The sequence below is a fragment of the Salvelinus fontinalis genome, chromosome 6 (genome assembly GCF_029448725.1).
Source record: "Salvelinus fontinalis isolate EN_2023a chromosome 6, ASM2944872v1, whole genome shotgun sequence".
Classification (NCBI taxonomy): domain Eukaryota; kingdom Metazoa; phylum Chordata; class Actinopteri; order Salmoniformes; family Salmonidae; genus Salvelinus; species Salvelinus fontinalis.
The window spans coordinates 19,098,967-19,124,017 of NC_074670.1; the positions used below are offsets into that span (position 1 = coordinate 19,098,967).

General features: G+C 42.5%; 1 protein-coding gene across 2 annotated transcripts in view; it reads left to right on the forward strand.

Annotated features, from left to right (window-relative positions):
* LOC129857256 (histone-lysine N-methyltransferase 2A-like) overlaps positions 1-25,051 on the forward strand; it is a 55,554-nt gene that overhangs the window by 3,764 nt on the left and 26,739 nt on the right. For both annotated transcript variants that reach the window (XM_055925309.1, XM_055925310.1), the window contains exons 2-14: positions 3,767-3,845; positions 10,739-15,304; positions 15,495-15,685; positions 15,912-16,025; positions 16,269-16,431; positions 16,579-16,813; positions 16,903-17,201; positions 19,718-19,821; positions 20,506-20,616; positions 21,251-21,364; positions 21,556-21,705; positions 22,077-22,287; positions 22,418-22,531. In XM_055925309.1, coding sequence (XP_055781284.1) covers positions 3,767-3,845; positions 10,739-15,304; positions 15,495-15,685; positions 15,912-16,025; positions 16,269-16,431; positions 16,579-16,813; positions 16,903-17,201; positions 19,718-19,821; positions 20,506-20,616; positions 21,251-21,364; positions 21,556-21,705; positions 22,077-22,287; positions 22,418-22,531 — 6,451 coding nt within the window. The remainder of the gene's footprint in view (positions 1-3,766; positions 3,846-10,738; positions 15,305-15,494; positions 15,686-15,911; positions 16,026-16,268; positions 16,432-16,578; positions 16,814-16,902; positions 17,202-19,717; positions 19,822-20,505; positions 20,617-21,250; positions 21,365-21,555; positions 21,706-22,076; positions 22,288-22,417; positions 22,532-25,051) is intronic.

The following is a 25,051-nucleotide window of genomic DNA, read 5'->3' on the forward strand; positions in this document are numbered from 1 at the left end:
ATTTCTTTGTTGTGGAAAAAGTAAAATGGGTCTGATTTACCCCCCCAGTTAATGTTATCTCTCCCAGCTCTTACTGACAACTGCCCATGAGACCACTTTCTTTCCATTTACTGGAACTGGCATCTGAACCGACTGACACCGGACGTCCATGGACGTTTGGTCAGTCCGCCATGGCCTTGATTTCAACGTCCACAGACAGTTTTTTTGGTCAGTTTAGGCCGGCCTCGATTTGTCCAAAACATAAATCAAATCAAAGTTTATTTGTCACGTGCGCCTTACAGTGAAATGCTTACTTACAGGCTCTAACCAATGGTGTGGGGGGAAAAAGGTATGTGTAGGTAAGTAAAGAAATAAAACAACAGTAAAAAGACATTTGAAAAAAGAGTAGCAAGGCTATATACAGACACCTGTTAGTCAGGCTTATTGAGGCAGTATGTACATGTAGGTATCGTTAAAGTGACTATGCATATATGATAAACAGAGAGTAGCAGAAGCATAAAAATAGGGGTTGGCCGGTGGTGGGACACAATGCAGATAGCCCGGTTAGCCAATGTGCGGGAGCACTGGTTGGTCGGGCCAATTTACATAGTATGTACATGAATGTATAGTTAAAGTGACTATGCATATAAGATAAACAGAGTAGCAGCAGCGTAGACTTCCATGATTGGTTCAGATTTGGTCCGATCACCAATCCTAGACGTCTGTTTCACAAGTTTGCACAGTACAGTGAAGCACAACTGGGTACAGTAAAGAAGACCATAGTTCATTACGCGTTAATGCAGAATTCTGCATTTTTCACTCAGAAAAAGAGATTTCCTAAGATACTGTATCTTACCGTGTTTTTTAAGCACAGATCTAAAATGCTTATTGTAATTTCTGCCAGGCATCATACTAATTTTGTGCTTCAGTTGCACTTCACTCTAATGAGAATTCACGAACAGGCATTGTGCTCTGACTGATGTGTAGGCACTTTTCTCAGGTAATTTTCTCAGTGTAGCCTATTTTTCTCAGGTAAAATGCTAGATTAACTTCAAGCAACACATTAGGAAATGTAGCTGGCTATGCTCTTTCTATGATAAACAATAGAAATATGATGGTCATGCATCGTGTTTGCAAAAAATACCTTGATTTTTAAAATTGTAAGCTAATTTACTTGTGTGGCTGTTAGCCAGATAGTGTTGCACTTCTGTTGTCATCTGATGTAAATTAAGCTTTTATCTGACAAATGTGTTGCACTAATGTATTTTCTGTGAAGAAGAACTATAGTTGCACTCCCCTGATCACCCTATTGAAACAAAAAGACACTTTCAACGTAAAACGTGTGGGAAATGGTTTAAAACGCAGCTTTTGATGGTGTGCATTTTTGAAAATGCAGATTTCTGAACTCTAACGTGATCCCTGGTACAGTAGTCTACTGTACTGAATAGGGATCTTACCAGTTAATTGGTTAGCTGCCGAAAATACAGTTGACCGCTCATGCTTATCAGTCTATAGGTTAATTTGCATAATTTAGGGGAATTAAGCTGTCTGTGTATTTTCGTTGGTTCTCATGTATCTTATTTATCGCACGCGCACAGCATACAGAGAATAGCCTATCACCTGTCAGAGAGCAGCTCCTCAAAAGATGGTACTGGAGTGAAACGTGCTTTGAGAAAAAAAAAGTAATATCTAAATCTCAACTCGTAATTTAAGCTCTCTTCCCATTCGAGTGCATATGCATATGTATCATTAGCCACTTTAAACAATGCCACTTAATATAATGTATATGTATATAATGTACTCTATCATCTACTGCATCTTGCCGTCTTTATGTAATACATGTATCACTAGCCACTTTAAACTATGCCACTTTTATGTTTACATACCCTACATTACTCATCTCATATGTATATACTGTACTCAATACCATCTACTGCATCTTGCCTATGCCATTCTGTACCATCACTCATTCATATATCTTTATGTACATATTCTTTATCCCTTTACGCTCGTGTGTATAAGGTAGTAGTTGTGGAATTGTTAGGTTAGATTACTCGTTGGTTATTACTACATTGTCGGAACTAGAAGCACAAGCATTTCGCTACACTCGCATTAACATCTGCTAACCATGTGTATGTGACAAATAAAATTTGATTTGATATGCTATGCTATAGTCAACGATAGTTAGGCTATCACCCACCACTTTGCAGCATGAGCTTTAGGCAGTATAATTGTTTGAAACCTGAAAGTTTTACTTTACTTCAAATAATGAGACATGTCTTACTTGGCTTCAAGGTAGCCCAGAGAAAAGCCAACCATAAAAACAGGCAATTATTTTATATAGACTTCCTCATGCCATTAACTTTAATTTCTTTACTGTTCTATTGATTTTCATATCAACTTTCTTTTGTTGGCTAGAAGCCAAAGGCACAATCCTAGTCATATTAGCAACCCATCCTAGTTGTTGCTGTTAGATTCCCCATCTTTTTGTGTCACACAGGAAACCTGCTTGCATTAGGTGAGCAGTTTTTGAACTGCTTTTCCCGCGTAATGCATTTTGGCAAATGTTTGAATGACATTTTATTAGCTGCTTCATTACAAGAGTTGCATGTTCCATAATAGGCTATAATATTTTGACTGTAAGACAATAGGCTTGCTATTGTTGCATGTTTGTATTAAGCTCTTAATTAATGAAAAATGTCCGCTCCTTTTTTTAATGCATAGTATTTTCGGTTGGTCGTGCCATTTTACTGTTTGTAAAAATGTAGCTGTTTTATTGACCTGTTAATGATGGTCGGATAGCCGGCAGCAAAATTTAACGAAATTTGCAATTCTAGTACTGTACTGTACCCTACATAGAAGTTGGTTCAGATTTGTTCCGGACCAACCAAATTTGGTCTTAATTGGTGACAGAGATCATGAGAATAATGGCCAGTGTGTAGCATAATACCCAAATATGCAAAGTAAGATATTGCATATTTTTACCTTTTGTGTACCTAATTCAGGATACATCACCATGAAGAGTGAAATTCATATCCATAATTATGCATTTCTGTGTTGTACAGATCAGAGACCGATTAGGTAATTCCGCAATCATTGTTCTGTTACCGGTTGTAAATTCACTTCACATAGTGTATTCGATAACCAAAATCGAATTTCAAAGTCAAGGTGTCATGTCATAGCTGACACTCCATTCTTTCTGCAAACATCTTTGAATCTGAAGTTTTTGGAAAATGTGGTTGCATAAACAGAGGGAGATTTTACTGTTACCAAATTTAGCATCTGCACAGTTCTACCAGTAAATGTATTTTTGTGAAATTTTCTGTGTAAATTGTTCAAAGTACTCCTTGTGCATAGAGTTGTATGATTTGTTCAACTTTGAAATCAATGTTTTTTGTTTAGCATACATTTTAATGTAAAAAATAGGAGTCTCAGCGTAATTCTGTTATCATGGAATGACCTACTCACTACATGACATTACACAATATAATTTTTGATTGCCATGCCACTGTTCTCCCTCAAGATTGGTATATAAACAAAATTCTGTAGTCAACCGTACTAGTACTAGCATTCAATTGCATAGGCCTAGTTGTGTTTAGGTGTGTGTGTGTTAGGTTATTGTCACTGTTGTCTAAGCTTTTAGACCTAATTGTTGCATGTAAACTACTATTCATCAATTTCAAATGCATATTCGGTATCAAAGTGTTGTGAGGTTATGGAACATTGTGAAACAGTCTGAAAACGCATGTTGGGTGTCCAAAGTTAATAATCTGACCTTGCCTTTCAGGGAGATGATTTCACAGGATTTGAATCTGATCGTAAAGGATATAAAGGCCCCATACGGTCCAGACATAATCCCTCCAAAAGTAAGTATTAGCCTATTCTACACCTATGCCCATCCCTTGCCACCTATCTATTATTCTTGGGCGGAATCGAGATTTTCATACTGTCATTCTGCCATCCCGGGATTTACGGTATTACTGGTATAGCACACAAGAGGCTCAAAATGCAAAAAAGGCCCATTGGCAGTCTATTACCAGAATTCCAACAAAATTAGCACAATTAATGTCAAATTCTCATGGACGCTTTTAGCTGAATGCTAACGAGCACAAACGAACAAACCAATTGCAAAGACTGGCAAATCCAGCTCATAAAGTTATACAAGTATAGCTAGTAGTCATTTCTGGTGTGGACATCTTACAAGCTAAAGTGAACGAGAGAAATTTTGCAAATAAACAAATTTGTAATGCATGCTTGTCTGAAGGAAGAACAGCATCTGTACGCTGAGAAGAGGGGAGGAGAACAGAAAGGATGAAAAAAACGATAGTTGGAAGCACAGACAAAAAATGGCAACTGTACAGATGATTCATCCAGAGCTCTTTGACTTATCAAACACGGCAGAAAGTTAACCACCCGTCTCCTTATTAATTCAGCCACTTACTTAGATAACTAACAAGTAACTAAATACACAGCTGGAGAGTATAGCACATCTTAGACAGTTTTAAGATATCTGATGGCTAACATTTAGTAGTGAATTGCATACAAGTATAACTTTCTCACCTCATGTGCGCCACACAGAGACTCACCGATAGATATTGAACACAATGGACTCACCAGCTCCCGCTTTCTCCCGTTGTGTTCTTTACAACGAACACATGATGCTGCTGCTCTGGGAAACTATGATATGCTTCAGAAATAAATATGTGACTGGGGAAATAGGGTTGCACATTTTGAGGAATATTCAGAGGTGGAAACTTTCTGTGGGAATATACGGAAATATATGCAAATTAATATTAATACCATTTAAATGTAGATGTTTTTTGCATTGAATATATTTACCATATCATATGGAGACAGAAACATAAACCTTTTACCTTATCATATGTAGACATAATTGCAAATGATTAAATCCTTCCAATGGAAAAAAAATAATAAAATGTAGTTACGAATTGAACTTTAATTAAATGAGTTGACAATTCACATGGCATGATTTCACTGAACAACAAAAGAAAGGGAATATTGAATGATCCATCGCTTCTCCCAAAAATGTTTTCAACATACATCTGTAAAATGATAGTCTAGAAACTAAAGCTTTGGTTGTCTACCATGTCTTCTCCCTGGACCTCCTCAATGTCCACCTCTTGAACATCAGACTGAGGCCTCATCTTCACTGTCACTTTCCAACCTGGTTGAGGATGGCTCGTTGTTAGGCTCAAAAAGCCTCAAATTTGCCCGGATGGCCACCAATTTTTCACGCCTTGTATTGGAGAGCCTGTTTTGGTGTGTGTGTTCCCAAACAAGGACCAGTTGCGCTCTGAGGTGGCTGATGTTGGTGGGATTTGGAGGATGATGGAGGCAACAGGAGAAAGAGCCGCAGATCTACAAAGCCCCTTCCACCAGATGGCTGATGAGATGTTGGCACGACTGCCATATTGCATCTCCATCCAAAAGCCTTTGCTTGGAAGTGTACTTCGCCAGACTGCCAAGAACCTTGCCCTCATCCAGGTCAAGGTGGCGAGATACGGTAGTGATGACACCATAGGCCTTGTTGATCTCTGCACCAGACTGGATGCTCTTGACAGCATACTTGGGGTCCAACATGTATACTGCGGAGTGTATGGGCTTCAGGCAGAAATCTTTGCGCTTTTTGAATAATTTCAGAACTGCAGTTTCCTCTGCTTTGAGCAACAGTGAAGTGGGCAGGGCAGTACGGATTTCTTCTCTTACATCTGCAAGCAGAGTCTGAACATCAGACAAGATGGCATTGTCTCCCTCAATCCGTTCAGTGGCTACTGCTATAGGTTTCAGGCTGTTTACCACTCTCTCCCAAAATACATCAACCAGGAGGATCTTCTTGATGGGGCTGTCCATATTGGCAGACTGTGATATGGCCGTTTCTTGGAGAGACCCCTTCCCTTCCAGGAGACTGTCAAACATGATGACAACACCGCCCCAACTGGTGTTGCTGGGCAGCTTCAATGTGGTGTTCTCATTCTTCTCACTTTTCTTGGTGCCGTAGATTGCTGCTATAACTTGATGACCCTTCACATACCTAACCATTTCCTTGGCTCTCTTGTAGAGTGTATCCATTGTTTTTAGTGCCATGATGTCCTTGAGCAGATTCAATGCATGAGCATCACAGCCAATGGATGTGAGGGTAGAACTCTTCCACTTTAGACCAAGCAGCCTTCATGTTCGCAGCATTGTCTGTTACGAGTGCAAATACCTTCTGTGGTCCACGGTCATTGACTGCCTTCAGCTCATCTGCAATGTAGAGACCGGTGTGTCTGTTGTCTCTTGTGTCTGTGCTCTTGTAGAATACTGGTTGAGGGGTGGAGATGATGTATTTAATTATTCCTTGCCCACGAACATTCAACCACCCATCAGAGATGATTGCAATACAGTCTGCTTTCTCTATGATTTGCTTGACCTTCACTTGAACTCTGCATCCAGCAAATTAGTAGATAAAGCATGTCTGGTTGGAGGGGTGTATGCTGGGCGTAGAACATTCAGAAATCTCTTCCAAAACACATTGCATCCGAGGTGAACCAGTTGCATGCACAGCTCGAGCAAGACATTCATTAGCATTTCTCTGACTACGTTCCTCCATTGAGTCAAAGAAACTTCTGATTCCAGGAGGACCATGAGCTGTTGCTATCGATAAGGTGTCTCATCATTTTCACCTCGAATAGAAGTAGAGGGACTTTTGTCAGAGGTTGCTTGTTGTGAGCGCTGAGGGAACTTTATGCACTTGGCCAGATGATTCTGCATCTTTGTTGCATTCTTCACATGATTTGGCATAGTATTTGCAAATGTGCACAGCTTTTCCTTCTACATTGGCTGCAGTGAAATGTCTCCACACATCAGAAAGTGCCTGTGGCATTTTCCTGTGAAGATTAGAAAAAATTGTAAGAAAAAACAAAATACAAATCCATGTACAGATAAATAGTTGAGCAGTTAGATTAAACAACTCCTTTGTAAGATAAATGTTTTAAAATGAAACATGTATGGAAACGGGTGAATTAACACTCCTCAGTTAGCAGGCTCAAGCAAGCTAAAAGCCACATGGTAGCAAACACTAACTAGCAGAAATGGTTAACCAGTTAGAAATTATTTAAATACACTTTGCTGTAGGCAACTATTTACTAGTTAACAAATTTATGTATCCCACAAAAAAGGTTCACTGTGATAAGCTAACTTTTTTGATGAATTTAAGCCAAATTCCCAGGCTTATCTTCCCATGGAAAATTCCTGGAAAGTTTCCGACCTTTTGCAATCCTACTCATGTATCATGGAAGTATTGGTGAAATGTTTACAATACATGTTTACAATACAAAGTGTTATGTTCGGGGTAAATCCAACACACCACATCACTGAGTAACTCTCTTCATATTTACAAGCATGGTGGTGGCTGCTTCATGTTATGGGTTTGCTTGTCATCGGCAACTGCTAGTAAGTTTTTTTAGGACAAAAAGAAACAGAATAGAGATAAGCACAAGCAAAATCCTCGAGGAAAACCTGGTTTGGTGTGCTTTCCAAAAGCCACTGGAAGACAAGTTCACCTTTCAACAAGACAATAACCTACTACACAAGGACAAATGTATACATCAAATCAATATTTCTCATGTGTGCCGAATACAACAGGTCTTACAGTGAAATGCTTACTTACAGGCTCTAACAAATAGTGCAAAAAAGGTATTAGGTGAACAATAGGTAAGTAAAGAAATAAAACAACAGTAAATAGACAGGCTATATTCAGTATCGAGTCTTAAAGTAGCAAGGCTACATACAGACACCGGTTAGTCAGACTGATTGAGGTAGGATCAAAATTCTCGGAGCGCTGGTTGGTCGGCCCAATTGGGGTAGTATGTACCTGAATGTATAGTTAAAGTGACTATGCATATATGATAAACAGAGTAGCATCAGCGTTAAAGAGGGGTTGGGGGGGGCAAATAGTCCGGGTAGCCATTTGATTACCTGTTCAGAAGTTTATGGCTTGGGGGTAAAAACTGTTGAGAAGCCTTTTTGTCCTAGACTTGGCACTCCGGTACCGCTTGCCATGCGGTGTTAGAGAGAATAACATACATACAATCATACATGCATACATACATACATACAGTTGAAGTCGGAAGTTACACACTTAGGTTGGAGTCATTAAAACTTGTTTTTCAACCACTCCACAAATTTCCTCTTAACAAACTATAGTTTTTGCAAGTCGGTTCAGACATCTACTTTGTGCATGACACAAGTCATTTTTCCAACAATTGTTTACAGACAGGGTGTTTCACTTATAATTCACTGTATTACAATTCCAGTGGGTCAGAAGGTTACGTACACTAAGTTGACCGTGTTAAACAGCGTGGGACATTCCAGAAAATGATGTCATGGCTTTAGAAGCTTCTAATAGGCTAATTGACATAATTTGAGTCAATTGGAGGTGTACCTGTGGATATATTTCAAGGCCTACCTTCAAACTCAGTGCCCCTTTGCTTGACATCATGGGAAAATCAAAAGAAATCAGCCAAGACCTCAGAAAGAATTGTAGACCTCCACAAGTCTGGTTCTTCTTTGGGAGCAATTTCCAAATGCCTGAAGGTACCCTGTTCCTCTGTACAAACAATAGTACACATGTATAAACACAATGGGACCACGTAGCCGTCATACCACTTGGGAAGGAGACGCGTTCTGTCTCCTGGAGATGAACAAACTTTAGTGCGAAAAGTGTAGATCAATCCCAGAACAACAGCAAAGGACCTTGTGAAGATGCTGGAGGAAACGGGTACAAAAGTATCTATATCCACAGTAAAACGAGTCCTATATCGACATTACCTGAGAGGCCGCTCAGCAAGGAAGAAGCCACTGCTCCAAAACCGCCATTAAAAAGCCAGACTACGGTTTGCAACTGCACATGGGGACAAAGATCGTACTTTTTGGAGAATGTCCTCTGGTTTGATGAAAGAAAAATAGAATAATGACCATCGTTATGTTTGGAGGATATTGGGGGAAGCTTGCAAGCCGAAGAACACCATCCCAACCGTGAAGCACGGGGGTGGCAGCATCATGTTGTGGGGGTGCTTTGCTGCAGGAGGAACTGGTGCACTTCACAAAATAGATGGCATCATGAAAGAAAATGATGCGGATATATTGAAGCAACATCTCAAGACATCAGTCAGGAATTTAAAGCTTGGTCGCAAATGGGTCTTCCAAATGGACAATGACCCCAAGCATACTTCAAAGTTGTGGCAAAATGGCTTAAGGACAACAAACTCAAGGTATTGGAGTGGCTAGCACAAAGCCCTGACCTCAATCCTATAGGAAATTTGTGGGCAGAACTGAGAAAGCATGTGTGAGCAAGGAGGCCTACAAACCTTACTCAGTAACACAGGCTCTGTCAGGAGGAATGAGCCAAAATTCACCCAACTTATTGTGGGAAGCTTCTGGAAGGCTACCGAAACATTTGACCCAAGTTAAACATTTTAAAGGCAATGCTACCAAATACTAATTGAGTGTATGTAAAATACTGACCCACTGGGAATATGATGAAATAATTGAAAGCTGAAATAAATCATTCTCTAATATTATTCTGACATTTCACATTCTTAAAATAAAGTGGTGATCCTAACCGACCTAAGACAGGGAATTTTTATTAGGATTAAATGTCAGGAATTGTGAAACTGAGTTTAAATGTACTTGGCTAAGGTGTATGTAAATGTCTGACTTCAACTGTACTTGTAAAGTACTTTAGTACTTGAAAGTATTTTTACTTAAGTAGTTTGTTTTGGACTTTACTTTTTATATTTTTGACTACTTTTACTTCACTACATTCCTAAAGAAAATAATGTACTTTTTACTCCATTTTCTATGACACTCAAAATTACTTGTTGCATTTTGAATGCTTAGCAGGACAGGAAAAGGGTCTAATTCACACACTCATCAAGAGAACATCCCTGGTCATCCCTACTGCCTGATCTGGAGGACTCACTAAACGCAAAGCGCTTCATTTGTAAATGATGTGTAAGTGTTGGAGTGTGCTCCTGTCTATCCAGAAGGAAAAAAATGGTGGTCAGGTTTGCTTAATATAAGGAGTTTGAAATGTATTTATACATTTACTTTTGATACTTAAGTATATTTAAAACCCAATACTTGTAGGCTTTTACTCTGGTATTTTACTTGGTGACTTTCACTATTACTTGAGTCATTTTCTGTTAAGGTATATTGGGTACTTTTTCCACCACTGCAAGTATATACTGGAGTTGCTTACGAAGATGAAATTGAAGGTTACTGAGAGGCCTAGTTACAGTTTATCCCTTAAATCTGCTTGAAAATCTATGGCAAGACTTGAAAATGGACGTCTAGCTATGATCAGCAACCAACATGACAGCTTGAAGAATTTTAAAAAGAGTAATGTGCAAATATTGTACAATCCAGTGGTGCAATGATCTTAGACTCACTCATTAAGACTCACAGCTGTAATTGATGCCAACGGTGATTCTGACAACTTTTCACACCCCTGAGTAAATCAGATTTGTGTATTTCATTTGCAATAAATTAGCAAACCTTTTTTTGTGTGTTTTCACTTTGTCTTTATGGGGTATTGTGTGTAGATGGGTGAGAAATTTAATTTTAAACCATTTTGAATTCCGGCTGTAACACAACAATGTGGAATAAGACAAGGGGTATGTATACTTTCTGAAGCCATTGTATATCAGCTTAGATATGATAGTAATTTCCTCTCTCATTTGTTATTTTCCTCCATAAGGTGATCCTGTCCAAACAAAATCAAAAAGGATACGAGAGAAGCCACCCCTTGTAGTCACCCCAAAGGAGACCGATGAGTCTCCGGCTCCTGAAGAAGATGCACAATCTTCACAAGAAATCCACTGTGCAATTCCTCTAGATGCAGTGCCTTCCAAGGATGGTAGGAAGGGTTCAAAAAACAAGCACTCAAACCCAGCAAAAGAGAGGCATCCTGCGAAAAACGGGACAGCTTTAACTCCAAGGATTACCATCAAGTTGGTGGCCAAGAAGACGGTGAGAAAGGAAAAGGGAGGGCGTCTAAAATCTGTGGAGAAGCTGAAGGTAAAAGGATTACATTTTCAATCAAAGGCTAATGACGTCAAAGGTGACCAGATCTCCAGTGCCCATGTCAAATTAAAGACAGAGACACAAGCAGATGCACAGCATCTGAATGGCACTGAGGATGAGGGAGGTGGAGGAGCCATACCGGCAAGGAGGCGTGGTAGATCTGCCTCCAAGATCACTGAACCCTGTGTTCAAAGGGGGGCCAAAGTTGGGGATGTTGATGACCAAAAATCAGAGGGGGGTAGAACATCAACAGGCAAACAGGACATTGCACTGCAAAGTGGAAATGCAGAGCCAAAAACTGACATTAAGAAATTCAAACGGAAAGAAAGAACCCCAGAGGTAAGCACTGAAGTCAATAAACTGGTGATCCGGAGAAGAAATAGAACTACTAATCCACCCTCCGAATTACATGAAGGCCTTGTAGCAGAATTAAAAAACCAGAGCATTGACAAAGTATGTCTGGCAGAGTCATTGTTAGAGGTTTCAAGAATAGAGGAAGCCAAACCACCATCCAAAAAGAGTAGGCGTAAACAAGGCAAGGCACATCAAGAAGAGAAGATTGTCACAGAAATCCATGTTCCGTTAGCCACAGAACCTGAAAAGCCAATTGTTGAATCCAATGACGGTTTGGCTTTTAAAAATGATGATGACATAATCGGGATTCCAAGTTTTAAGCTGATTAAAATCAGAAACCCCAAATTGGAAGGCTCATCTCGGTCTGACAGTAAGGGCTCCTCTCGTAAGAAGAAACGAAGCAAGTTTGTGTGGACACTTACATTGGTTAAGGGGAAAAGAAAGGACACCCAAGTGCAAAGCTCTGGAAATACTGTCAAAGGAACAGAGAAGCAGCAGAATACCACTGAATTAGACAATGCCTCTCTTTTTGAACCCAGTGTGATCAAGAGTGTTGAGAACCCTGAAGAGAAAGAGGCCACGAGTTGTACTACTTCCAGAGATGCTGAGCACACACATAATGAGAAGTCTTCCAAGAAGAAGACTAAGCAGACTTCGTCTCTTGAGGAAAAGTCATCTCTTCATGTTGAAGTGGGACAGGTAACACAACCACATCCAGAGGAGGCCACTCAAACTGACTGTGGTGATACTGTGGCAAAGGTTGTTCCACCCCTTCAGATAAAAAAGGTCTCCTCACCCGGTAAACCTAAACGCTCAAAACCATCATTCTTGATCCATCAAACTACTCCTGCACCTGAAGAAAAAAAGATACTGGTAATCACAAAAGATTCAAGTGAAATTCTGGAGGAAAACATTTCTTTATCGGACACAAATGCTGTGCCAACTCCCAAAGCAAGGAGGAGAAGACTGGCGAAGATGTCTACACCACGGAAGAAGCGTGGAAGTCATAAACCCTGGACAACCCACAAACACAAGCTTCAAACAAGTCCAAATGTGGAACATCCATCTGATGAACCTGACAGTGAAGCAGAGCCACAGACCAATGAGGTTTTGAAGACTGACGTTTCCACATTGTCTGTTTCTAAACCTAGAAGGAGAAGTTTGAGTGTTCCAGTTAGAAAGAGGCCAGGGAAGACACTGATGTTACCTGAACCCACTGAATCTCCAAACACAGAGTTAGCCCCATCTGAACCACAGACAGAGAAGGTCTCCACATTGTCTGTTGTCTCTAAACCTAGGAGAAGATCTTCTAGCCTTTCAATTAGAAAGAAGTCAAGAAAGACACTATCTGAAACTCCAAACACAGAGATGGCCCCATCTGAACAGCAGACAGAGGAGGTCTCCACGTTGTCTGTTGTCTCTAAACCTAGGAGAAGATCTTCTAGCCTTTCAATAAGAAAGAAGTCAAAGACACCAACATCTGAAGCTCCAACCACCGAGACTGCCCGATCTGAACCACAGACAGAGGCCTCCAAGTTGTCTGTTGTCTCTAAACCTAGGAGAAGAACATCTAGCCTTTCAATAAGAAAGAAGTCAAAGACACCAACATCATCTGAAACTCCAACCACCGAGATGGCCCCATCTGAACCACAGACAGAGGAGATCTCCACATTGTCTGTTGTCTCTAAACCTAGGAGAAGAACTTCTAGCCTTTCAATTAGAAAGAAGTCAAAGACACCAACATCATCTGAAACTCCAACCACTGAGATGGCCCCATCTGAACCACAGACAGAGGAGGTCTCCACGTTGTCTGTTGTCTCTAAACCTAGGAGAAGAACTTCTACCCTTTCAATTAGAAAGAAGTCAAAGACACCAACATCATCTGAAACTCCAACCACTGAGATGGCCCCATCTGAACCACAGACAGAGGAGGTCTCCACGTTGTCTGTTGTCTCTAAACCTAGGAGAAGAACTTCTAGCCTTTCAATTAGAAAGAAGTCAAAGACACCACCTGAAACTCCAAACACAGAGATGGCCCCATCTGAACAGCAGACAGAGAAGGTCTCCACGTTGTCTGTTGTATCTAAACCTAGGAGAAGAACTTCTAGCCTTTCAATTAGAAAGAAGTCAAAGACACCAACATCATCTGAAACTCCAACCACCGAGATGGCCCCATCTGAACCACAGACAGAGGAGGTCTCCACGTTGTCTGTTGTCTCTAAACCTAGGAGAAGATCTTCTAGCCTTTCAATTAGAAAGAAGTCAAGAAAGACACCATCTGAAACTCCAAACACAGAGATGGCCCCATCTGAACCACAGACAGAGGAGGTCTCCACGTTGTCTGTTGTCTCTAAACCTAGGAGAAGAACTTCTAGCCTTTCAATTAGAAATAAGTCAAAGACACCAACATCTGACACTCCAAACATAGAATTAGCCCGATCTGAGCCTGTGACTTTGGCTGACACTCAACCAGCGGTAAAGGTGGAGGCAGAGACCCAGCCAATAGGGAGTGGAAAGATGCTGCTTTTGGAGCCCTCTGTTATTGAAAAGACACAACCACGCCGTCATAGAAGTTTGTTCAAACATGGCAAAAAGAATCGAAGAGCCATGATTGGACCGAGGCAGAAACAAAGGCCAAGAGGGAGAATGAGTGATGAGAGTAAATCACCTGAAAGTAAGGTACCTGAAGCTGTTGAAGAGGTAGACTTAAAGGAAGTTTCCTCCCCAGAGGCTGCTTCCACACCGGCAAGCTCTAAACTCATTGGCATCCTCAAGACCAAGTACAGAAGGAAAAAGGTCCCCAATTCAAGCCTTCAGTTCCTTGGTAGCAAAAGACCAAGAGCCAGGCCTAAAACTCTATCTAAGCAGGTAGAAATTGATCTCTCCCAGCAAATTTTGGAGGAGCAGGATATACGAGAAACTGTGGATGATGAACCACAGTCTGATGCTTTTGATGACCAGCATGGTAAATCAAAGTACCTTAAAAACATAAAGCACTTCATCATGCCTGTTGTCAGTGCACGGTCCTCACGGGTGATCAAGACTCCACAGAGGTTTATGGATGATGCTGGCATGTCTGTTTTGCCTCGTAGAAACTCCCCGAAGAAAGGCCAACTATTCGGTTTACACCCACGCACTGGAAGGAAACGAGAAGATGGCACAGGTAGAGAGCTTACTCCTGATCTGCCTATCGACGAGGAAGAATTTCTGAATGAGGCGCAGTTAGATGTCGATTTGTTCTCAACTCAGGAACTCGAACAGGAAACCACTGACGTGAGTGACGGCTTATCCTCCGGAAAGCAGTTTGGGAAGAGGAGGTCCCTTTTGAGGAATCCTAGTTTCAAGTGGCATGTGCCAGGAGAGTCTGGTGAGGAAGTATATACGCTGGACAAAACTCTTCAGAGCGAGTATGAGACTTTACTTTTATCCAAAGAATTCCAAATTGCTTCTGACCCATCAACCGATCCCCAGGAGGTTCAGAAAAAGAAAAGGCCCTGCAAGTTCAACAAGCAAACATCTCACCTAAATATGTACAAGCGACTGAAGAAGCTGCATCCAGGACTTCCCAAAAGGAGAAGAAAAAACGTGATGACAGATGGTGTTTGCAATACTCTTCAATCTTCTGTTCATATGCTAGCGGAAGGTCTAGATGATGAAGTCAAGAGCATCTGTCTAAAGAAACGTCCCACAATCACAGCTCCAAGCAAACCCAAATCAAAGCAAGGCAAATCCAAGCTCAAGATTGAGGACCTTGATAGCCCTGGGGTTGTGCGAAAAGTCTCTGTGTGTGTTCGGACTATGAACTCAAAGTTCTTAACATTTCAATATGGAGAACATGAGGAGTTGACAGAGGAAGACAAAACAAATGCTGAAAATGTTATTGCAGGTAAGAAAAGAGCTATCAATCAATTCATGTGTATAGTTGTTTAACATTAGCTTGCTTGATAAGTAACTGCACATTATGTAAACCTGGTATTTTTGTATGTTACTTGGTTTAATGTCTATGAGTATGTTTTTACTGCTTAAACTACCCTGGAAAGTAAAGTGACATATCTTTTGGACTTTGTCTGTCCCAGAAGCAGGAAAGCTTGAGCCACAGGAACTGCATCTGGGCATGATCGCTGAGGCTGACCGTGCTACTGCTGAGAAAGGAGCCACCCAGAGAGTTTGCCTCACAGGGGCCAATAAGAGGATGTTCAATCTGCTCAAGAAAGCCAAGGTCCAGCTCAACAAGATCGACCAGCAGAAACAACTCAAGTCCTCAGGGGTAATAATTGTCTCACTCATAAAAAGAATACACTTTAACACTTTGGAATGCAGAAATTTATTTTTTGCAGTAAACAACATGCATGATGGGACTTTTTTCTGATACAGAATATGCTATGTTTCCCTTCATTGTCATTAAATAGGATTATATTCATTAACATCAATATTGTGATATCTCTGGAGAGCTTCCTGTGTTAGCCCATAGTGATGAAACATGTTACCTGCAGCTTCTATCAGGGCCTGCTGGCTCCAGAGATGCAGCAGGGAAGAGACAAAGGAGGAAACCGAAAGAGCAGCTTGAGCCTGCTGCCTCAAACATGACTGACCCTCCACTGTCACAGGTATGGGCATATAAACACAATCCTGGTCTGTGCTGTTCTCTGCATATTTTATGTTCAGTGTCTCTCGCTTTTCAATGTGTCTGAATGCAACGTTGTCTCTTTCTCTTACTCAATAACGTATCAGTATGTTGATTCTTCCTCACTAAGACCCACTTATTCTGGTCATGAATACATTTTTCACTGTGAGTAAAGAATGTGTCATAACAGCATCCCTCCCTGTCCCCCCTCTCTCCTTGTTACCAGGAGTTCCGCAGAGCGGGGGGTCCACGCATCAAACACGTGTGCCGTGCAGCAGCTGTGGTGCTTGGCCAGCCTCGTGCGCTGGTGCCCGATGACATGATCCCCAGACTCAGTGCTCTGCCACTGCATGAGAGAACTGGCATATCCCCCTCTGGCAAGAACCAAGGTAGAGCCTCAAGCTTTCAAAACTGATTATCAATGCAAATCTCTCAACAAACATTTTTAAGTGACATCATGCGTCCTTGTCTTTCCCCACAACTTTCTTTGACTTTCCTATGAAAGATTTCATAATTATATACCTTACCTATTGCAGGTGGTCGGTCTCCCTCTGGGCCAGACAGCCCTGGGCTGCCAGACCAGAAGGTTACCACGGTCAGGAAGTCGGGAGCAGGTTTTGGTAAACAAAAGAGCCTTGGAACGTTCGGGCTCCGCTCTCGGAGGTGTGGGATCTGCAAGGGCTGCAACCACGAGGAGGACTGTGGCGAGTGCATGAACTGCCTGGACAAACCCAAGTTTGGAGGGCCCAATACGAAGCGACAGTGCTGCATGTAAGTGTACTGCTCATCAGAATTGCAAAGGTGACCAACTCACATATATGCTATTGACAAAATGACAAATGTATTTCTCTCTCCAAAAGATATAAAAGATGCGATCAGATTGAAGACAGAAAGGCACGTCGTCTGAGTTGCAAGATTCCTAGAGGTCCTGGGAAGCGCCCGCGGCACTCCCTCAGCGTGGTTCAGTCTAGCAATGAGGAAGTTGATGGGATGGAGGTGGGGGACAGCCAGAGCCCATCTGTGAGGAAGCAGCCGCGGCGTTGTGTGAAGCCGCGCTCCTACTTTGACCTGCTGGACTATGACTCCGACCTGGAGATCACTGTGGGCTCCAACTCTGCCTCCCCCGGCCGGAGGAGAGGCCCCGGCCCACGCAGCCAAGGTAATAATATAACATTGACAAGTGATCATACAAAGGGCTTTTCCTCTGTTTATTTAATAGTGTCAGATCTTCGAGAACAGGTATTTCCAAACTGGGGTACGCGCAATGCAGTCGGGGGTACGCCAAATAAAAACGCGATTCACATTTTTAAAAAGAAATAAACGTTTTTTCTTCACATTTTCAAACAGTCCATTTTGTAAGGCCCACGTCCATAGAGACACATACCTGCTCGCATCTTTTATATATAGTACACAACCTGCACCCGTCGACGACACATTGTTCTGCTTCCACGAGCACGTCCAATGCTAGCATTAGTAATTCTACATTTGTTGTTAGCCCAGCTAGCATGGACACTGACAGTTGTGAATCTGATGCAGACGAAGAGCTACTGTCCCCTTACCTGGGAAAGCACTGAACAACAGGCAAGGACATTGAACCATCGAAGAGGTGCAAATATGATGACAACTACATTGATTTGGAGTTCATTTACATTGGGAGTAGTGCCTTTCCTCAGCCACAGTGTGTTATATGTGTAAAAGTACTATCTCACAACTCGATGAAACCTTCACTCTTGCACAGACATTTAGAAACAAAACATGCCAATTTGAATAATAAGCCAAAGGAGTTTTTTGAGCGAGAATTAAGATGACTTTCGAGTAGTAAGATGTATAAAAGCAACAGATGCCATTAATAAGAGGGGGCTAGAAGCATCTTATATGGTGAGCTACAGAGTGGCTAGGAAAGGCAAGCCCCATACTGTTGTGAAGGACTGAATTCTTCCTGCTGACATGGATATGGCAGGGTGGAAAGGCCAAATAAACTATACAGACAGTGCCTTCATCAAACAACACTGTTTCATGACGCAACAGTGACATGGCAGATGTTTCGAAACAATTACTGCTTCGCATACAAGCCAGTGAATTCTATATGTTACAGCTGGATGAGTCAACAGACGTGGTGGGCCTGGCACAGCTTCTGGTATAGGTCCGTTATGTTTATGGGGGAAGACATTCTCTTCTGCAAACCAGGACAACAGGAGAGGATATTTTTTAAATACTGGACAGCTTTGATACAAAGCTGGGCTTTGTCAAATGAACTTTGGTGGTCAAGATGTGTTATCTGTACTGATGGCGCAAAAGCCATGACAGGGAGACATAGTGGAGTGGTAACGCGTGTGCAAGCAGTTGCTCCCGACGCCACTTGGGTACACTGCAGCATCCACCGAGAGCCTCTTGCTGCCAAGGGAATGCCTGACAGCTTGAAAGACGTTTTGGACACTACAGTGAAAAAGGTTACATTTTAAAACAAGCCCCCTGAACTCTCATGTATTTTCTGCACTATGCAATGATATGGGCAGCGACCATGTAACGCTTTAACCTCACACAGAAGTCCGATTCTCTTTACTGACCATCATTTTCACTTGTATATACCGCTTGCATGATGACGAGTTTCTCACATGACTGGCCTATCTGGTTGATGTTTTTTCTCGCCTGAATGATCTGAATCTAGGATTGCAGGGACTCTCCGCAACTATATTCATTGTTTGGGACAAAATTGGGCCTATGATTAAGAAGTTGGAGCTCCTCTCTGTCTGCATTAACAAGGACAACACACAAGTTTTTCCATCATTGTAGGATTTTTTGTATGTGCAAATTACCTCAAGTTTACGGACAATGTTAAATGTGATATAGCGAAGCACCTGAGTGAGTTGGGTGCGCAATTTCGCAGGTACTTTCCCGAAATGGATGACACAAACAACTGGATTCGTTATCCCTTTCATGCCCTGCCTCCAGTCCACTTACCGATATCTGAATAAGAGAGCCTCATCGAAATTGCAACAAGCGGTTCTGTGAAAATTTAATTTAATCAGAAGCCACTGCCAAATTTCTGGATTGGGCTGTGCTCAGAGTATCTTGCCTTGGCAAATCCCGCTGTTAAGACACTGATGCCCTTTGCAACCACATACCTATGTGAGAGTAGATTCTCGGCCCTCACTCGCATGAAACTAAATACAGGCACAGACTGTGTGTAGAACATTATTTAAGACTGAGATTCTCTCCAATACAACCCAACATTGCAGAGTTATGTGCATCCTTTCAAGCACACCCTTCTCATTAACCTGTGGTGAGTTATTCACCATTTTTGATGAACAAATAACGTTTTATATGTAAGATGGTTAAATAAAGAGCAAATATTATTAGATTATTATTTGTGCCCTGGTCCTATAAGAGCTCTTTGTCACTTCCCACATGCCGGGTTGTGACAATAACTCACACTGATTCTTATGTTTAATAAATGTATTGTGTGTGTGGCAGGCTTACAATGATGGCAAAAAACAATATTTGAGAGTGCGCTGACCCTGGTATTAGTGCAGCTGAAGGTTGAATGTTTGAAGGGGTACGGGACTATAAAAAGTTTGGGAACCACTGTTCTAGATGATCCCATTCATAGTTGTGAGGTAATGCATTAACGCTGTTTGTCTAATGACCACTGCAATGGTTCCTTTTCGTCTTCAGACTTTGTCTCTCTGGATGGATTCCTGGGAGACCTGTCGGACGACGGTGTGAGACATCGCAGGCTGCACCACCGAGTCCCTCCTGGTCGCCGTAAAACTGACAAGGTAAAGAATCACAACAGGGCTGCTGCTCTGATGCCACTGAGCAGGCGATGCATGAATTGACAGTTTCTGGGTCTCCTAGGTGTATAACACAAGGGATCTCCACAACCCCCCCCCCCCCCCCCCCCCCCCCCCCTTCTCTCTCTCTCTCTCTCCAATCTCTCTCTCTCTCTCTCTCCAATCTCTCCTCTATCTTTCCACTCACTTCGTCTTCTCTCTGCTGCACCTTATGGTGGGATTCCCTGTCCTCTCTTCCTTATTTCTCCTCTCATTCTGAGTTAAGCTGCTGCTTGCTTATAGGTGCTCGTGGCAGATAACGCTGGTGCTCTTTTGCTTTGGCCTCAGCAGTCCCACCCTTCACAGGCACAGCGAAGGCGGACAGGCCCGTTGAGCGGTGGTGTCTACAGATGGCTGGACGATGACCACCAGGGAGAGAGAGAGTCAGAGAGGGTGTCGGCGGAGCAGCTACTGCTGCAGATGACGCAGTCCCCCCCACACCCACAGTCAGACCTGGAACTATCTTCCTCCTACCCCGAGGACCAGGGGTCCCCCCACCCCTGGCGCCTGCTATCCCACACTGGGGCCACCCCGGGGTGGCAAAGGGCCAGGGTAGGGGGTGAGAGGGGAAGGATGTTGGAGGCGGGGTGGGGACGAGCCCGTTTTCATCCTCCGTCATATTTTTCCCAGAATCCTCTGGAACAGACGCCACCCAGCGTCCTGGCCGCCCTGGCCAATGGATTCGACCAGAGGGAGAGGGAGCCCTCCGAGCCTACGCACAAGATCGGCGTGGACTTCAAGGTCGGATGCTTTTCCCTGACTCTTGTAGCTGTGTTTTTAGAGATATCATTTACCTGTTAGCTACTGATTTTGCTTGTCGAGCCAATCCAGAAAGATTTAGGCCCAGCTCAAGTGCATTGATTTAAACAACTGAACTTGAGCTTTGCATTATAATTAAGTAATAAAGCCGAGGAGGTAGGTATACAGTGTGATATACCACGGCTGTCAGCCATTCAGCATTCAGGGCGTGAACCACCCAGTTTATAATGGCCAATATACCAGAAATCCCTGAGGTGCCTTATTGCTATTATAAACTGTTACAAACATAAATATAACAGTAAGTTGTTTTGTGTCATACCCGTGCTATATTGTATGCAAAATACACGGCAAGAATGCTGTTTCAGCCCATCAGCATCCAGGACCCAAACTACTCCGTTTATAATCATGGTTAAATTAGCCATTATCATTATCAGGTTTTGTCTTTGGTTTGGTTTAGTTCTGTAATACCCTTATCTATCCACTGGATGTCAGTGTTCTTCTACATCATGAGTCCAGAAGGCTGTTTCCCCATCTCTGTATCTCCCACTCCTGTGTCTGACTCTGTCCAGTATGAGAGCTGAAAGCTGTGTCTAAGCCTCCCCTGTCTGCCATGCAGGAGGACTGTGACCTCCAGAACGTGTGGATGATGGGAGGCCTGAGTATCCTGACCTCTGTGCCCATCATGCCCCCCTGTGTCTGCCTGCTGTGTGCCAGTAAAGGACAACAAGAGGTAATGGCTCACAACATGGCTCTGTTATTACAATGTCCCATTGGAGGAATGTCTTTGCTTTCAACACTGCTATTTGCTATAGGATGTTTTGACATGTAGGATGTTTTTGTCAATGTATGGCCATGATGGATATTTTGAATCCACCATTGGAAAGTCTTAAACCTGCAGATCGTTGTCTGTTCCTATCCTAGCAAATGCTGTACTGCCAGGTGTGCTGTGAGCCATTCCACCGGTTTTGCCTTGAGCCAACGGAGCGGCCCTCTGAGGAGAACAAGGAGAACTGGTGCTGTCGCCACTGCAAGTGCTGCCATATATGTGGCAGAAAAAGCAAGCACTCCAAGGTATGGGTCCACACAAGGCCCCAGTCACTCCTGAGGACTTCACCACCTGGTCACTAGTTTTTAGGCTATATCTAGGGTCTATAGTTAACCCATAGACTGAAGAGGAAGTGAGACACTCCACTCTGTTTATTTTCTGGTTCATTGAGAGTCAATGAACTGAGTAGACCAGATCTAGCTGCTATTGATGTCTATGGGAGAGACACTTGCGTAGACCACAAAATACATTTTGTTCAATTGTTAACGGCCTGAGTGTGAACTATCTTCATATATCCACCATCTTTGGTTGTCACTGATAAGGAAAAAACTGAGACATCAGTGTTGCCACCAATCTATGTGTAACTGTAATACTGTATCTCTCTGGTGTTCCTCAGCCTCTGCTGGAGTGTGACAGATGTCAGAACTGTTATCACCCTTCATGCCTGGGTCCTAACTACCCAAAACCCAACAGGAGGAGGAAGGCCTGGGTGTGTATGACATGCATCAGATGTAAAAGCTGTGGGGTTACACCAGGGAAGAGTTGGGACACCGAGTGGAACCACGATAAAGGACTCTGTCCAGACTGCACCAAGCTCCACGACCAAGGTGAGATGACGTGAACGCTTTGGGGAAGTTATTCTTCAAAAACAAATGTTAAAACATAAGACAAGTTCATTTATTTGATTTCACTGTTCATATGGGAATGGCAGGATATTGACGATATCTCTTTCTAAAGGCAACTACTGTCCGATCTGCTTCAAGTGCTATGAGGACAGTGACTACGACAGTCAGATGATGCAGTGTGCCACCTGTAACCACTGGGTCCATGCCAAGTGTGAGGACCTGACAGGTGTGTCTTCCAGTGTTACGCCCAACTTCTTGTGCTGTGTAACAGGCTCCCATGCTCAGCAGTACCTTTCACAGGGATGCAAACCCGTCACTTTTCCGTGATATTTGCCTTTTTATCCCAGAATAAAGAAGGTCATCCACGTGAGTCATGTAGATCTGACATAAAGTGCGTAGATGTAGTGTATCACTCATTGAGTTATAACGTCGAGGCCCCAACAGATCTTCTCCCTGTGTGATCACTACCGACTGTACAGAATGCATCCCTACCCTCTGCATCCTACAAATAGAATACCAGAGTTTAGATCAAGATGTCAGATATGTCATATCAGAATGAGTGCTTCATCCAATATCACGTGTGACAGCTGTGAGCAGCCAGCTGTGTCCCTCTAACCAGCCGTTAGCCTGCTCAGCGGCTTCTCTCCATCTGTTCTTTCTGCACATCTCTATCACTTTTAAAATGCTAATTAGCCGTGATGGCGAGCTGGGGTGTGCAGACAGTGATGTGGTTTCTGTTACATTTGTTTAATAATTGGAGCTGCTCGCAGTGCAAGGGAAGTAGATACATATTACTCTGTATTATGATACTTGGTCTGTTAGCACATCCTTAGTAAAGTGTTGGTATGGTGACAACCCCGCTCTAAAAATGGGCACATTTTCTTGCAGTTTACGTAGTATTTTTTTGTGTGTTAATGTGCGAAGAATTTCTGTCACCTTTTTAGGCCCTCAACAGTTTGCATCCCCGCTTTCACAATAGAGAACACACACTGAGTGTACAAAACATTAGACACACCTGCTCTATCCATGACAGACTGACCAGGTGAATCCAGTTGAAAGCTATGAGCCCTTATGGATGTTACCTTCAATCAGTGTAGATGAAGGGGAGGAGACAAGTTAACCTGTTGGGTAGGGGGTAGTATTTTCACCTCCGGATGAAAAGCGTGCCCAAAGTAAACTGCCTGTTACTCAGGCCCAGAAGCTAGGATATGCATATAATTGGTAGATTTGGATAGAAAACACTCTAAAGTTTCTGAAACTGTAAAAATAATGTCTGTGAGTAGAACAGAACTGATATGGCAGGCGAAACCCAGAGGACAAACCATCCAGGGGGAATTTTGTTTTAGGTCATAGGATTTTCCATTTGTTTTCTATGGGATACCCTTATTATTAGTAACCTGATTGCAGTTCCTATGGCTTCCACTAGATGTCAACAGTCTTTAGAAATTGTTCGATGTTTTTCTTTTGAGAAACGTAGTGCTATTCATTGTAAGTGTCACTCCAGGTGGACTCTACTGTTTTGCTGCGTGTGAACTGGAGCGTGCTTCACGTTGTTTTTATCCGGTATTGGAAACAGTTTATTCCGTCTTAAATTGTATCAATTATTTACGTTTTAGGGTACCTGAGGTTGGATTAGGAACGTTGTTTGAAATGTTTGGACCAAGTTTAGATACTTTGTAGGCATGTTGGGCGAGTTGAAACCGGTGTATTTCTGAATCAAACGCGCCAAATAAATGGGCATTTTTGGGACATAAAGAAGGACATTATCGAACATAAGGACCATTTGTGATGTTTCTGGGACATTTTGGAGTGCCAACAGAAGATCTTCAAAGGTAAGGCATGAAATATATTGCTATTTCTGACTTTTGTGGCGCACCTTCCTGGTTGAATTATGATTTTCATGTGTTTGTATGCAGGGCGCTGTCCTCGGATAAGCGCATGGTTTGCTTTCGGCGTAAAGCCTTTTTGAAATCTGACACAGCGTCTGGATTAACAAGAAGTTGAGCCTTATTTTAATGTTAAACACATATATTTTCTAGAATGTTAAATATTTGAATTTGGTATTTTTGAATTTCACGCTCTGCGATTTCACCAGATGTTGGCCAGGTGGGACGCTACCGTCCCACAACGGATACTATGAAAGCTTAACCAACTGTATTCTTCCCAGAGGGTCAATACAGCTTCATTCAGACAAAACATGTTTCCACCAACACAAGTGTATATATACTCCAATTTAGATGCACTCCTCCTTCTCTCCAACCCTTACATCTTTTATGGTTCGAGGAAGGTGAGGTGATGGGGTAATAAACCATTGCTTCTCCCTTAAGGTGACCTGACCTCAACCCCCTTGATGCCTAATCCAAAGCTCTCCACCTATACAATCATGTGATTGCCTCCCCTCAGCACATTCCAAAGCCATCTGGCTCCTACAGATGACCATTAACCTCTGATATAAAAACCAGTCTCTATCACTCCTCAGATACTATAGTATTACTTCTGATGTATCATGTCTCTAACAATGTTCCAAGTTTAAGAAGTCAGAACCCAGAATCTAACAGTATCATAAATGGTCCACCACCCAAAGGATATCCAGCCAACTTGACACAACTGTGGGAAGCATTGGTGTCAACATGGGCCAGCATCCCTGTGGAATGCTTTAAACACCTTGTAGAGTCCATGCCCCAACAAATTGTTTCTAGCCTAAACGGTTACAAATATATGACCCATATTACCAGAGATGCCTTTT